Here is a 13426-nt window from a genome sequence, read left to right as displayed (position 1 = left end):
TAACGAAAAATTAACATTTAATGATTGGAATTTGAACTTGCAAACGCGATATATTTAACAATAAATAACATAATTAGTGATATGTAAAAAACCGGAATGGAATAAAATGTATTGAAATATTTACATAGTGTATTGAAAAAACCGAAAATTTAGTCCATTGGAATTATATGACGCGTTTCTCTCAGTTTCTTTAAACCCACATCGAGTTCTTGTATTTGCAACTCGAAACATTCATCCAAAAATTCATCCAAAGTTAAGTAGAAATGTCCACGGACGTGTGACAGATCGTGATCTTCGTCGGGATACAACTAAAGATAAACAAGATGGCCCCGGCCATATTACACTTTTGCGTGGCCAAAAAGGTTTTACCAAAAAGAAAAAATAAATGGGGAAGAAAGGGGAAAGGTGCCCAGCCGCTAGGGGACGGAACAGCACGTTTCTACCTCTAAAGAGTGCAAACTAAAAATCTTTCTGAAATACATTATAAGACCAATCTGCATAATGAAACATTCAGAAAATACCTTCGAATAATTTTAAATTCAAATTCGTTTGAGATTCATGGAATATCTGAAAGTAGCACAAGTTTACGACCAATCACGTAACGCCCTGCATTTTTGTAATCAAAATTTCTCCGTAGCACGCAATATGTCGAGCACGAGAATTCATAAAAGGGTACGAATATTTAGTTAACAGGAAGGCAGAGCGTTAAGCGATTGGTTGGAGGTGCTAATTTAAAATAATCCATGAAATCTCAAATTTATTTGAACTTCAAAACCACACGAAGGTATTTCCTGAATGTTTCACTATGCAGGTAATATTGCAATTTGAAAGTTCTTAATTCAGGGAATTTAAACAGTTAAATACAACAATAAGTAGAAATCTTTTAATGTCACAGTGAAACCAAATAGTCCTTACCTGAGATCGGTAAGTTATATTGTTTCTAGCCAAAGCCCTCATAAGCGACATGGAATGTTGAGCGTGAACATCTTGGTCCGCGGTTCCGTGAATAATCAGTAGCCTTTTGCCCTTAAAGTTGGCCGCTCTCCTGCTGACGTCGGCGCGATTGTAACTGACGTAATCATCGGCCAGAGTGGGGGTACCCATATAACGTTCGGTGAAGAACGAGTCGTACAATCTCAAGTTAATAATTGGAGCAATAAGAATGCCGCAGGAAAACCATTTTTCTTGCGTAGTTAATGATAGAGCGGAGACAAATCCGCCATAACCCCATCCGAAAATAGCCGTTCGTTTCTTGTCCACAAACTGGTAATCTTCCCCCAAGTACCTTTAAAGATAACCAATCACAAATAAGAATTTATAATCATGTGTCAAGAAATATTGACTGAAAGCTAATTTGAAACTAATTCATGAGCAGTATATTTGGTCAATCATGGACCAAGAAAGAAGACATTGTTTTAGATCCGCGCATAGTGGCATCATGGATATGTATAAATACTATCATATTATGGATCCCCCATCTCTTAACGTTCCACAAGTCATTTCGTTTAAGCGCCCGTTCAGCATAGAAATAATACGACTTCCAAGCCCCCAACCATAAACTTGTGAGTGAGAGAGAAATTCGTATTTTCTCCCTCTGCGCATGGGCAAAATTTCAAACCCACCACTCTGGATTCTCCGGAGAGATAAATATTTCCTCTTTCCCACGTGACCTAGCTATTTCCGCCTCAATTTACAGTCGTCTCACGTCCGCGGGTGTAACGTACATTTGGTGGCCAGCTTTTTGGCCTAGTTGGTAATCCATATTACTTCAATATATATACATATCCATGGTGACACGTTTCATTGAAAATACTTTCATTACACTTAGAGTAATTATATAATTAAACACTAACTACCTGATTAATTCCATTCGATCTTCGGCTTCGTAACTACCAAGTCGCTTGTAAACCATTCTGGACAATTTTTCTCCACTGTACCCACTTCCTCGACCATCCATGTGGACGAAAATGTAATCTTTAGCGGAAGCCAAGTACGTTCCCCAATGTACTTGGAACCTTTCCGTCACTTCCTGTCCACCTGGTTTCCCGTCCCTGCATGCAAATGGTACAGTAATTGCGTGTAACACGATGAATACCACGGTATACTTACACTTGCAGAACGACTGGGTATCTATGGAAATTTTGAGGATGTAATTAGCCTAGTCTAGTTTTTCGATTGAGTACTGATTCTTAATACCTTGTGATTTCGTTTTCGTTGAGTCCAGGTGGTAAGAGAAGTTTTACATAACCCACTAGATTCCAGAAGAAACCATTAAGATTTAACTGAAAACTTGGAACAGGGTTTAATTATAGTTAGTATTAACTTAAGAGTTAGAAGACTGTCTAAAATGTTTCCTAGAATGAACTAAAATGGTCTAAAACGCTTCCCAAAACAGCCTAAAACGCTTCCCAAAACAGCCTAAAACGCTTCCCAAACAACAGTCTAAAATGTTTTCCCCAAAAATGTCTAAAAACCCGAGCAAAAACTGTTTTATAACTCTGTTTAAGATGTTTCCCCAAAAACGAATTAAATGATTTTCTAAAACTACCCAAGTAACTTCGCAAATTAATCAAAGTACTTAAAACTACTTGAAGGTAAAAAGTACACTTACTCGAACCATTTAGATCCAACTGAATTTTGAATTTCCTTTCTTGAGGCATAGCCCTGGCGTTGATAGCATCTTCGACATCTGAATTAGTGTCCAACACAATAACTACAAAAGAAATCACAGATTGAAAGCGTTCGTTATCGTTAACTGGACACATAAGCGAATAATCTTCTTTAAGTATCCATCAACAGATGGATCGTTTCATGCCGCCTTCCATTACTTTGGAGTCTAGGAGAAATCGGGTAGGGGTGAAACTTATGGAACGAAAACCTCGACAGTAATCGAGGAGAGGTTCTTCGATCACATCTCGCGTATCATACTAAGAGTACACTAAAGGGAAGGTTTTCACGGCGGTAATGTCTAATATAATTTAATACTAGGTCGGGGTGAGAAGGATTATAGGCTGCAGCAAGGGAGGGGACAGACTAGTCCTCTATAGATTCCATTCAGACATGTAAACTTAAAGGTGTATTTTAAATTTATGGTAACAATCATACCATCAGAATCATTTTCGGCCGAACGAACTTCTACTCTAACACCGGGCGAAGGTCCTTCGCAAACCGATACGAATCGTTTGGCATTCGGACTGAAAATGGCGCTGTGAAAACCGCACGACGGCAAGGACTCCCTAGTGATACACGTTATTACGTTCTTGCCCAAACCAACTGCATAGATATAACGACTTCCAGGAAAGTTGGAATCAGCCGCTTGATAATACCTAATTAAATAATTAAGTCCTATCAAATTCTTCCAAAATATTGTAATTTTCAACTTACAAGGTTTTTCGATCTCCATTGTAACCCAAGATGGCGGTAACTGAGCTATTTCCTGAAGTAAGAAAAATTCGTTTCCCTGACCCTTGAACCATGGCCAATTGAGGGAACTTATCGCCATTCAAGGCGGGTGCAGGAAGAATCAAGAAGTAACGGCCGCCATCTTGCGTGAATGTCGGAGTTCGAAAAGATTCCACCCAACCAGGATAGTCCAACTTCTCTTCGAAGTCCTTAACAAATCATTCGGGAAAAAGTTATTTAAAGATATACGCAATGTGTTATGTAGGGGCGGGGCCTAGATAAAGCCCTACTGCGCATGCGTGAATTTTGTAGCGCCATGTCGTTCTAGCAAACACCAGACATTGTACAATCACTACTCCAGGCAATAGTATCACTATTACGTCAAAATATTGTTCTTGACACGCCCCCTACAAAATGCGTTGTACATCCCTTTAAATCAATTGGTAGAATACGGAACTTACTTTCTCGCACAACCAAGATGATTGCCGAGCGCAAATGGTCAAATAAGAATAATTTTGAAATCGTGACATGATTGTAACAGCGATGCGTTCCGAGTTGACCCAAGTAGCTCCGGTCAGATATTGGTCTCTGAAATCTGCTTCTTCAATTGGCCGAAGTTCCTCCAATGTTAAGGCATCTTGTTTAACTTTTAGGTCAACAACGTAAAGTTTGAACTGTGTAATGGCCATTCCTGGCTGGAAAATACGATAAAACACTTGTTGGTAATTGGTTCAAAAGTTACTCAAAGAAGTATTTACCTTAGGGTATACAAGTGTTCGAATTTGTGGCAAAATTTCGGAGATGCTCCTTGAAAAATCGCCAATAAATGATATGCGGCCATCCTCTGCACCGTACCACAGAAATGCTGATGAGTTCACCTAATTGATAGTCATAAATTCACAGTTAAACTCTCGGGCACACCATGGACGGTGGCCGAATTTTGATAGGACCAGCAAAGCACGCGTTTTTCTTTGCCCCAGCATACCGATCAGGCGATATTTTTGCACATGGGCACCAAATAACCTTATTCATTGGGAGGGGTGGAATCTTAGCCATTGGGCGGATGTGTACTTGCCCAGGGGGGCACACGAACTGAGAAAGTCTACAAAGGGCCCCGTCATTTATATATTTATTTGAATATTGGGCGTTGTGTACTGCGTTGTCCGGGGTCTTGCAAAGCTATTGAAATGGCCCGGTTTGCTGTAGAAACTAGAAACACTCACCTCCGAAGTGTTGAAAGACGCGAAAAATAACTTGTTTCCATCAGGTGAAATCCATACTGGAATCCCTGAATGCTTTGAACCAATTCCTCCACCACGGAATATTTTATCTGTGAAATTATACCTGGTGTATCAGAAAGAGTGGTAGGACCGAAGTACATAACATACACCGAGTTCAGTGGGTGATTTTGAGTGGAAAATGTTCTATGAAATTTTACCCTAAGGGCAAGTAATGAACATTGGAGTGTTGTACGAACGACACTTTTAATTTAAGGACAATGCTTAAATCATGGAACATTTTTGACTCAAATTCGCCCATAGATCCCACTGAACTTCTGTGCTGTGCTTGGAAAACTCTTTTCAGATGCTGAACCAACTCATTACAGTTCACATAATTGTAAAAATATAAACAATGCTTAGTTTTGAGCGGCTTACCTCTATAGAGCCAATCAGGAAGGCCGTTGTAAACGTCTCTGTTTCCTGAATAAGTTATTCTGATTGATTTGCTTTCGTAACTTCGTTTGTAGTAGATGTCATTTCCTACTATGTACACCATCGATGAGCCAATTGGTCCCCATTGCGCGTGTTGAAGGCGTTGATGAGAATTTTGAACTTGAAATGGCGAAACAAGCCTACAATGTACGTTGTTCCGATGAATTAGAAACCATAGATAATAAAGGCGATGAGATATCTTTACATTTACCCTGTTTCTACATCAAAAATATTGAACTCCGCGTCGGGGGACGTCCATACATTTTTCTTCTTTTTGCATAATAAGAGGATGTATTTTGAGTCTGGAGATAACGAGTATTCATCGACGTAAAATTGACTCTGAAAAGCAATTAGTAAATGCACAGTTTATCGGTAAAAGAAGTAGCCTTCCTTGATCGAACGTTTTGCATTTCTTACAAAGGTAACATTGGACATTAACTCTGTGACGTTATTAGTGTAGACATCGTGTGAAACAAGGTTCCCATCCCCATTTTTGTACACAAGTAATTGATCTGGAAGAGTTTATGTTGATAAGTTCTTTGCAATTTTCAGAAATAATTGTGTTTTCTAAAGCATAACTATCATCTACCATACGTTTATAAAATATGTTCCATAAGTACGACACTACATATATATACGACACGAGAATTGACTACACTCGGTTTTTGCAGTCCATTTTCCTATTTAGTCTGCACTAAGCCTTTGACAGCACCCACCAGGCGTCGCTTTACGAGAATCTATGACCTACGTCACTTCATGAGAAGCTCCAGTTTGTAACTAGTGACAAACTTATGGCCAACATATCTTAAGAACTTCCTATTTAGTCTACACTAAGCCTTTGACAGCGCCCCACCAGGCGAGAATCTATGACGTTTCATCTACGTCACGTAATGACAAGCTCTCAGTAACTAAAGACAGACTTATGGAACACATCTCATGAACTTATGATAAACGCTAGTATTTAAAAATATCCATGCTATCACGATTAAATCCAACATTTTTGAAGTCTTCATGCATATATTTTAAAAGTACATCCTTACCATTATGCCAGGTGCCATTGAATACTCTAGGGTTGAGTCTACCACTAATTGCTTCTTCTAGAGTGATACGTTGTTTAGTGACGTCTTTCAAGTCACCTGTACGTGAAGTATAATATAAATCCATTAGTTCTTGGAGACAATTAAAAACGTTGTTCAGTTTTAAAACTCACCAGGAGTTAATAGAACAATGGCCGTTACAATTAAAGAACATACTGCGACGATAACGACGAAAGCAATTAAAACCCCTCGCCAGTTCCTGGATTCCCCAACCGCGGGGGTCACCAACTCCTGAAAAGATAAAAGGAAATAAAGTCAAGTATCTCTTGAAAGTCTTCTTGGTCAAGGTTCCCCTCTAATCTCCCCCCCCCTCGGAACGTCTGTATCTAAAGGAAAACTTAAATGACCTTAATCTGTATAATTTGCACTTCCCATGTTTCCATAATGTTAAATTTCTTTTATATTAATAGGTTTGTAATATGACCATTCATCAAAAGTTCATAGTTAAAGGCAAAAGTATGCTACGTTGAAACTCCCTCGCTATGCGTAATATGAGATACCCCCTTTTTCCCCTCAGAACAGTGTCAACCCCTGCCCGTCTGCGAATGATTACCTTCACGACCGTAGTACAGGGAGCATGTGTGAATAGGCACAATATAGTACCAGATGCTAGCTCTAGTACCTAGAATTAACATTTGGATCGCCACACCATAGAGTAATAAAATATATTTTCTATAAACCTTTGCTCCCCCCCACAAAAAAGCTCTTCTCTGATTGGTTTGTTGGTTTGTGTAGGGGTTGACAGGATGACAGGGGGGTAGTTAATTTCTTTTCTAATTTTACACGGCGTCTACAGCCAACAATCTACACTTTCTGTTTCAATCTATGAACTTCTGACGAACGTATCTCATTGAGTGTTATACAAATTGTTGTTGCGTTACTAATGGGGTTATGATGTTATGGACAACTGGGTAATTGGGAAACACCTAGTTTAATGGATAACCGCATCACACATTTACAAATGCAAAAGATCCAAAACAAATTTCGTAATTTCAAATCTAATTTTGCAAAATTAGTTCCAAATTAACGTTTAGTGATAATAAAGAAATATGTTTCGAAATACGATACGTTGCTTTTCTAGCGGCTGTTAACAAAATAGTGTTCTGGTTGTATTTCTACTATACGTTAAGTATGCCTTGGTATTAGAAAGATGAAAACTTACAGGAGCCGAGGCTGGCGGTTGAGGAGGTGGAAAATTACCACTGGGTACTTGATTAACAGGCGGGGCTTGTGAAGCGACGCTGAAACTCCGATGTTTGAACGACATCTAGAACTCTTTCATTTATAAGTATTCGTTCAAAGGCTGCACAGTCTTATTAACTTCTCGCTAAGCCTAACTCCCCATCTCTTTCTCCGCGTTTCTCCATCTTCCGAACGCAATCCTCTGGAATCCCGCTTCTAGGCTCTAGTTTTCGCAAAAGAATGCCTCAGCCTTCGCCTAAACTGTAAAATGCTCGTAGCAGCTCGAATAATCGATTCGAGCAGACTCTGACGTTTCTATCGCTCAGAGCTATACTCCCAGATGATCCAGGACTATGTAATCATAAACTAAGGAATATTTTATCTCAAGTGTATGTACATTCTAGATGAGGAAAAGCCGCATCTTTTAGTAAATATTGATGCGCTAAATGATCCTTTAACACCTGACGTTCAACTGGTGCTAGCTCCGCAAAAATCATACTTGTTCTTATATTTTACTAGCTGTAAATTGACACGACCATTTATGTCATTTTTCACGCCAGCATTTTATTATGGTTATTTACCCCCAAATTGTTTACCATAAACATATCAACCAGTATACAAAATATTTAAGGGTTATGTAGGGACGTGTCAAGAACTATATTTTGAAGTAGTATCGTCACTATTTTCTGGAGTAGTGATTGGGCAATGACACTTGACTGTAAGCGTGGAACGAATGGGCGGATAGACTCAACGGAAATGGCAATGCCCATTCCGAATCTACTTCTAGAGCACGAATGCCCAGTTGAGCTTATCTTCACACAACAATTTTAACTTTTCCAAAGGCAGGAAACAAATGGAACTCTTACACAAGGGCGGAGCTAAACCTAACCTATGCCTAGATTAGCAAGTTGTATATCAGTAATGCAATCTTTAAGCTGAACCAATGAAGCCGACCTATGCTCTAATCTTCAAGGAAAGTGGTGAGATGGAGCAGAAAAGTTCGTAGGCGGTAGGCCATACGCTACAAAGAAAGTCTCCCATAGTACCTTTCGCACGAGCCTACCTACCTTTGGTTGGTTATTGCTGCCGCGTAGTACCATTTCAAATTAGAAGCTAGTTCTCCTGAAGTAGCTTCTATTTTTAAGACACAGGTGGCTTCGTAAACTTTTTCGTACGGTACGACCCTAACCAAAACGCCTCCGAGTATGCTGGAAGGACTTAGTTACCGTTCCGTAGATGGGGTGGGGGTACAGAGGCTACGTTATACGTATAAACAAATTTCTACTCCATCTCACATCTCTCCTCGAAGATATAACCATTTTGTTTAAATTTTCGAAATCTTTCCAGCTAACGTGAGGTAAATTAATTTTGTAAATTTCCCAGTAGAACGTTCGGTATTCGCCCCCCCCAAGTGGGCTTAAATAGCAATTACTGTTGGGTAGCTTTCACATGGATTAAAGATTTGGGGAACTTATTTCGGCTATCTTACCACGAGAATCTTTTAGGGAGTAATCAGGTGGAAAGAAAGCCTCAAAGAACAAATCGAAAAGATAGTAGTGATTGCCTGAACGCTTCGACTAAAGCCCCTTTCAGACAAGCCAACCTTTGCATTAACTGAACCTGGTTTGCTGCGGTACCAAAAGATTGGTTAATCCCAATAGTGCACCGAAATTTCAAAGCACAAGATACCCGACTAAAACTAACCAGTCAATTGCTTAATTAATTGAATACTTATGATGATTAAAATGCGCAATTCGGGGGTAGGAGGATCATAGCCTCGAGATCTTCGTCGACAACTAATTCGGGGCTTTTGATAAAAAGAGGTAACTTTATGAAAACAATGTGCAGTTAGGACTGTGCAATTAATAATTACTGTACTCTTGTAATCATTTCGTCTGAAAGAGGCTTGACGTATCTTGAAAATCGCAATTTAGCAGAAACATAAGCGAATAATCCTCTTTAAGTGTCCATCATTAGGTATTTGGTGGGAAGTCTCCTACCCCTTTCCGTCAGAGCCTAAGAGAGATCAGGTGTCCAAAATACAAGAGAGATTTTTCTTTCCTTGGTGACTTTCGTGGCTAAGTATTATGTGTCTGACTCTCTTGGGTTGAGTTTTTAGTTTTAATTTTATAGCCAATTCCAACACAAAATGGAAGGCTTTCACGGCGGTAGTGTCTTGTATATTTTAATACCACGTTGGTTGTGACGACTTATAGGCAGCAGGGTGGACTCCAGAGATCCCATTCAGACATATAAACTTAATGGTGGATTATGAACTTATGGCATAACTGATAAAACTTCGAAGGAACGTCTAGTTTCCGATTTCCAAATTGATGGTTTCAGAATAGCAATTTAAAGTTAGTATTTATAAATCGTCTGTGTTATCTATAGAGAGTTTTGCGTTAAACATTTTAAATCAACCTATTCCTCTTTAAGGACAAAATTTGCTTTCTAAAAGCACAATTGTTTTGGGTTTTTTTGCGACTATTATATGCATGCCTTTAGGGTTGTTTTGGGGAAAATTGGGAAAACCTCGGCGTGTGTTTTTGACGTTTCACTAATTACGTTTGGGAATTTAGAAAATATTTAACATACGCTGCTAATAGAAGAGTGTAGTCGCTATTAATCGTAGCTTAAGCATATGTTTCTACAAAGGAGGTTTTTATTACATTTCTGGAAGCCATTTCATTCAAGATGGCGACGGATTGGAAAAATCTTTCTTAGTGCCTGCCTAGTACTTAAGAGTAACGCCCCTGCATGCAACTGTCTTTCTTAAACTTTACCAAGAGTTCATAAGATATGTTCTATAAGTTTGCAACTGGTTACTGAGAGCTTAATGCCATTAAGTGACGTAGGTAGGTCATAGATTGGAGGCAAAGCGACGCCTGGTGAAGCGCTGTGAAAGTCTTAGTACAGACTAAATAGGAAAATGGACTGCAAAATTAACCGAGTGTAGTCTGCAATTCTCGCTTCTCGTTCTCGAACTAGCTCGAGCTGTAAGTCCCTAAATAGCATTGTCATACTTATGGAACATATCTTATAAACTAAGGATTTACTATAATACTAGAGTCGGTATTCAAAGTTTAAATATTCAAATGGTTAACTTTATAATAAAGGCCTAAGTTTCATAATACCTTTAAAGCTATAAAACCTGTAACGGAATCATTTACACGCCCCCTAAGAAACTCGGGAGATTTTTATGTTCATCAGTCTGGTATGGTATGACGTTACATCCGTCTTAGACGCGTTGCTAGGCAACGCTTCGCATATTTTATCTTTCTAGCCTAAAATCCGGACAGTGTAGCTATCATAAAGATGTACGGGTGTCTGCGTCTTAAGTCACTATATGTTTAAATTATGCGAACTGAAAAATAAAGTTGCTTCTAGACTTTAAAAAACTTCAAACTCTGAAACATGTAAGCCTAAAAAGTTAACAAAATTATAGGATTCTGTAAATACGTATTTTGTACGAACGGTAAATGACCGACTGACCTGTCTAAACGCACTTATGTAATTAATTATAACTTTTAATTTCAATTATAAATGAATACCCTACAATAATGCAAGCAATAAAGACAGTATAGGGAAAAGGTAAACTCATCAACACTAGCCTTATTTTTACTGAATATGTAATTATCACGAATTCAACACCTGTTTTTACGGGGACTCCATTAAAGCTTAAAATTCACTAGCTAATATATTTCGAGGCCAGCCGTTAAATAGGTCAGCAGGTCTATTATAGGTAAGCGCGTGTCGGCTAGCTGTCGTCGAAGAATATTCTCTAATGGGATTTCTTAATTAATACTGTCCAGAAATGAATTAATAATTTATGCTAGGCGTTAATAATACGCTGGAAGAAGTAACAGGCCTATGTTACAGTTATTTTCACTATCAAGATAGGATACTGGGCTCGTAATTTCCGATACAATACTTCTATAGACCATTTCTGTGTAAACATGATGGCCCAATATCAGCCACATCGTACGATCTTTGAGTACGTAACCTTAAATTAAAACGTAAACTATCCAATTCAGTATTACTTCGTGACGTGCGGGATATTGGAGTGAATAGCCCCTCGTCAAGCTACCTTTAACACTGCTTAAGTGAAAATAACCATTTCTTCGGTTTAGTCTGACCACATTCCATATCTGGGAAAAAAAACCAATAACACCCCCATCATCTCCCTTTCCATCGCATGACAAACTAGGAGCCCCAACGAAGATACACATCCGATAGCTATCGTTGCTTTGTCGTCGCACCACAACCACGACTCTTACCACCATGCACTTGCATACCATGTAAAGTGGTGGCGTAGCTAATCTACCTACTACATATAGGCTTGAATTGTTTAACCACAGCTGACCAGAGCACCATCATTCGAAAAAGATTCGAAATTTTGGTCAGTTGTCTAAGATGCGCAATTAAAATTTTATTTCTCATGGGCTTAAACTTAACTATATTTCATTATCTATTTTAGTTTCCAATTACAACCTTTTCTCCATGTCACTATAGAACTATTAAATTTTTATTTACGCAATAAGTCAACGTAGCTTCAGACTACGAGAACTGAGATATTGCTAGGGATAGTGTGCGGACAAGAGTTGCCAGTCATTTGCGAGTGCAACTCCACCGCAACAGACTGAAAAACTTGTAGTTCTGTTCGATTCATTTCTCTTTAAGTTTGCAAAGTACTGGCAACCTTGAATCTCATGAAATTTCTCTAGCTCTTTTTAGTGCACAACTACACACCATTTATTGCACTGAAGTAACGATGTCACCAAGAACATACCTACTTCCTGACGTCATTAAACATTTGCCGCCCTGTTGGGAAACCCGACAGGTGTTTTTTTAATAAGGGGGGAAAAATCTCGTTTTATCATAATGAATAATACAGAACTTGTACTCGACGAGGTTACCATATCAATATTTGAATTTCACTATCAACCCTTGGTTACGTCCCAAAACTATGAAAAGCAACAAAATTTTAACTCACCACCAGTTGCTCTGAAAACGGCAAACTTTTATCTATCGCCTTTTTTTTCTTTTTCTTGATAGGCGACTTGTCCATGGCTCCACCATCACCGCCGTAAATCATGATGACGCCTCAAACACTTCACTGACCAAACATTGCCATCAACGGAAGCCAAGGGATACCAAACATTGTACGAGCACGGCCGCGTCTCCGCTGAAACTTTGACGACTGACTTTATGACTGGAAACTTCTCAGGTCACCGCGTTAATCAGCCTGTAGACACGTCGGACTCTCGCGCCAGCTATTAGGCCTACTTCCACAATGTCCCCAACAAGAATTAGGGTCTAGAGTCATAGATAACCGTACGGGGTGTGGTCAAACTCTTCCCTTTCCTTATAGTGTCGTGGTCTTGAACATTAGCGAGTTTAACAAATGACCGCGCCCTTTTGCTGGAATAAACGCCCGATCCGATGAGTTTCCGCAGTTTCACTTTGTTTTTCCCGACGGAGACAAAATGAGATGAAACTAAACGAACCGAGTCTTAGCGGGAATGAATTTTCAAAAACAAAAGAAGAAAACGTCTAGTATCGCCGAATTTTGAAACGGAAACGTCACGCGAATTCCTTGGGGTTGTAACAGATGGTTTCTTTTGCCCAAAGTTTGCAGTTTTAGCTTAAATGCTATGCGTTTTGAAAGCGAGTTTATTTCGATTTCTTTAGACATTCGCGTTCGTAATGAAGATTTGAGTTATCATTTTAGATAAGTAAAGCAAAGGTTCCTAGATAAAAACAATGTTTTAATCTATGATACCTTTGATTAAAGATACGGCGCCATACTGCCGACTTAACGTACGTGTTGTACCGCTTCTAATTAGCACGAGAATAGCGGGGACAACAGAATTAGAGGCCAAGATTTTAATTAAGTTTTTTAATTGCTTTGGGGGACTTTTAAAAAACTTTAAATTAAAAAAATTGACAAAAAAAAAACCACTGTACATGCGAAACAAAATGAAAATGAAATGAGTAAAATGAAACAAATAATCTAGACCAAATTTATAGTTT

The 13426-nt window shown here is 38.9% G+C and overlaps 1 protein-coding gene across 1 annotated transcript; it reads right to left on the bottom strand.

Moving 5' to 3' along the window:
* On the bottom strand, positions 1–7698 carry LOC149709368 (inactive dipeptidyl peptidase 10-like). The gene is made up of 17 exons (XM_089863528.1): positions 7374–7698; positions 6325–6442; positions 6155–6250; positions 5532–5626; positions 5326–5453; positions 5058–5254; positions 4626–4732; positions 4161–4280; positions 3864–4097; positions 3385–3611; positions 3106–3326; positions 2612–2713; positions 2197–2251; positions 2110–2130; positions 1857–2051; positions 916–1285; positions 1–308 (listed from the first exon to the last, which is right to left on the bottom strand). The coding sequence occupies exons 1-17, from the start codon at positions 7476–7478 to the stop codon at positions 150–152; spliced, it is 2550 nt and encodes an 849-aa protein (XP_089719654.1). The 5' UTR covers positions 7479–7698; the 3' UTR covers positions 1–149.
* Positions 7699–13426: the final 5728 nt, after the last annotated feature.

This window comes from Phalangium opilio, unplaced genomic scaffold, assembly GCF_054372755.1.
Source record: "Phalangium opilio isolate 3A_F unplaced genomic scaffold, DU_Popi_V2 ptg000013l_1, whole genome shotgun sequence".
Lineage (NCBI taxonomy): Eukaryota > Metazoa > Arthropoda > Arachnida > Opiliones > Phalangiidae > Phalangium > Phalangium opilio.
The sequence above is the reverse complement of the archived record's forward strand: the minus strand, read 5'-3'. Positions and strand labels throughout refer to the sequence as shown.

Coding starts and splice junctions, on each gene's coding strand:
- LOC149709368 (XM_089863528.1), bottom strand. CDS start 7,478: ATGTCGTTCAAACATCGGAGTTTCAGCGTCGCTTCACAAGCCCCGCCT. Junction 4,098..4,160: donor GAACACTTGTATACCCTAAG/GTAAATACTTCT, acceptor CGTATTTTCCAG/CCAGGAATGGCCATTACACA. Junction 1,286..1,856: donor GATCGAATGGAATTAATCAG/GTAGTTAGTGTT, acceptor TTATCTTTAAAG/GTACTTGGGGGAAGATTACC.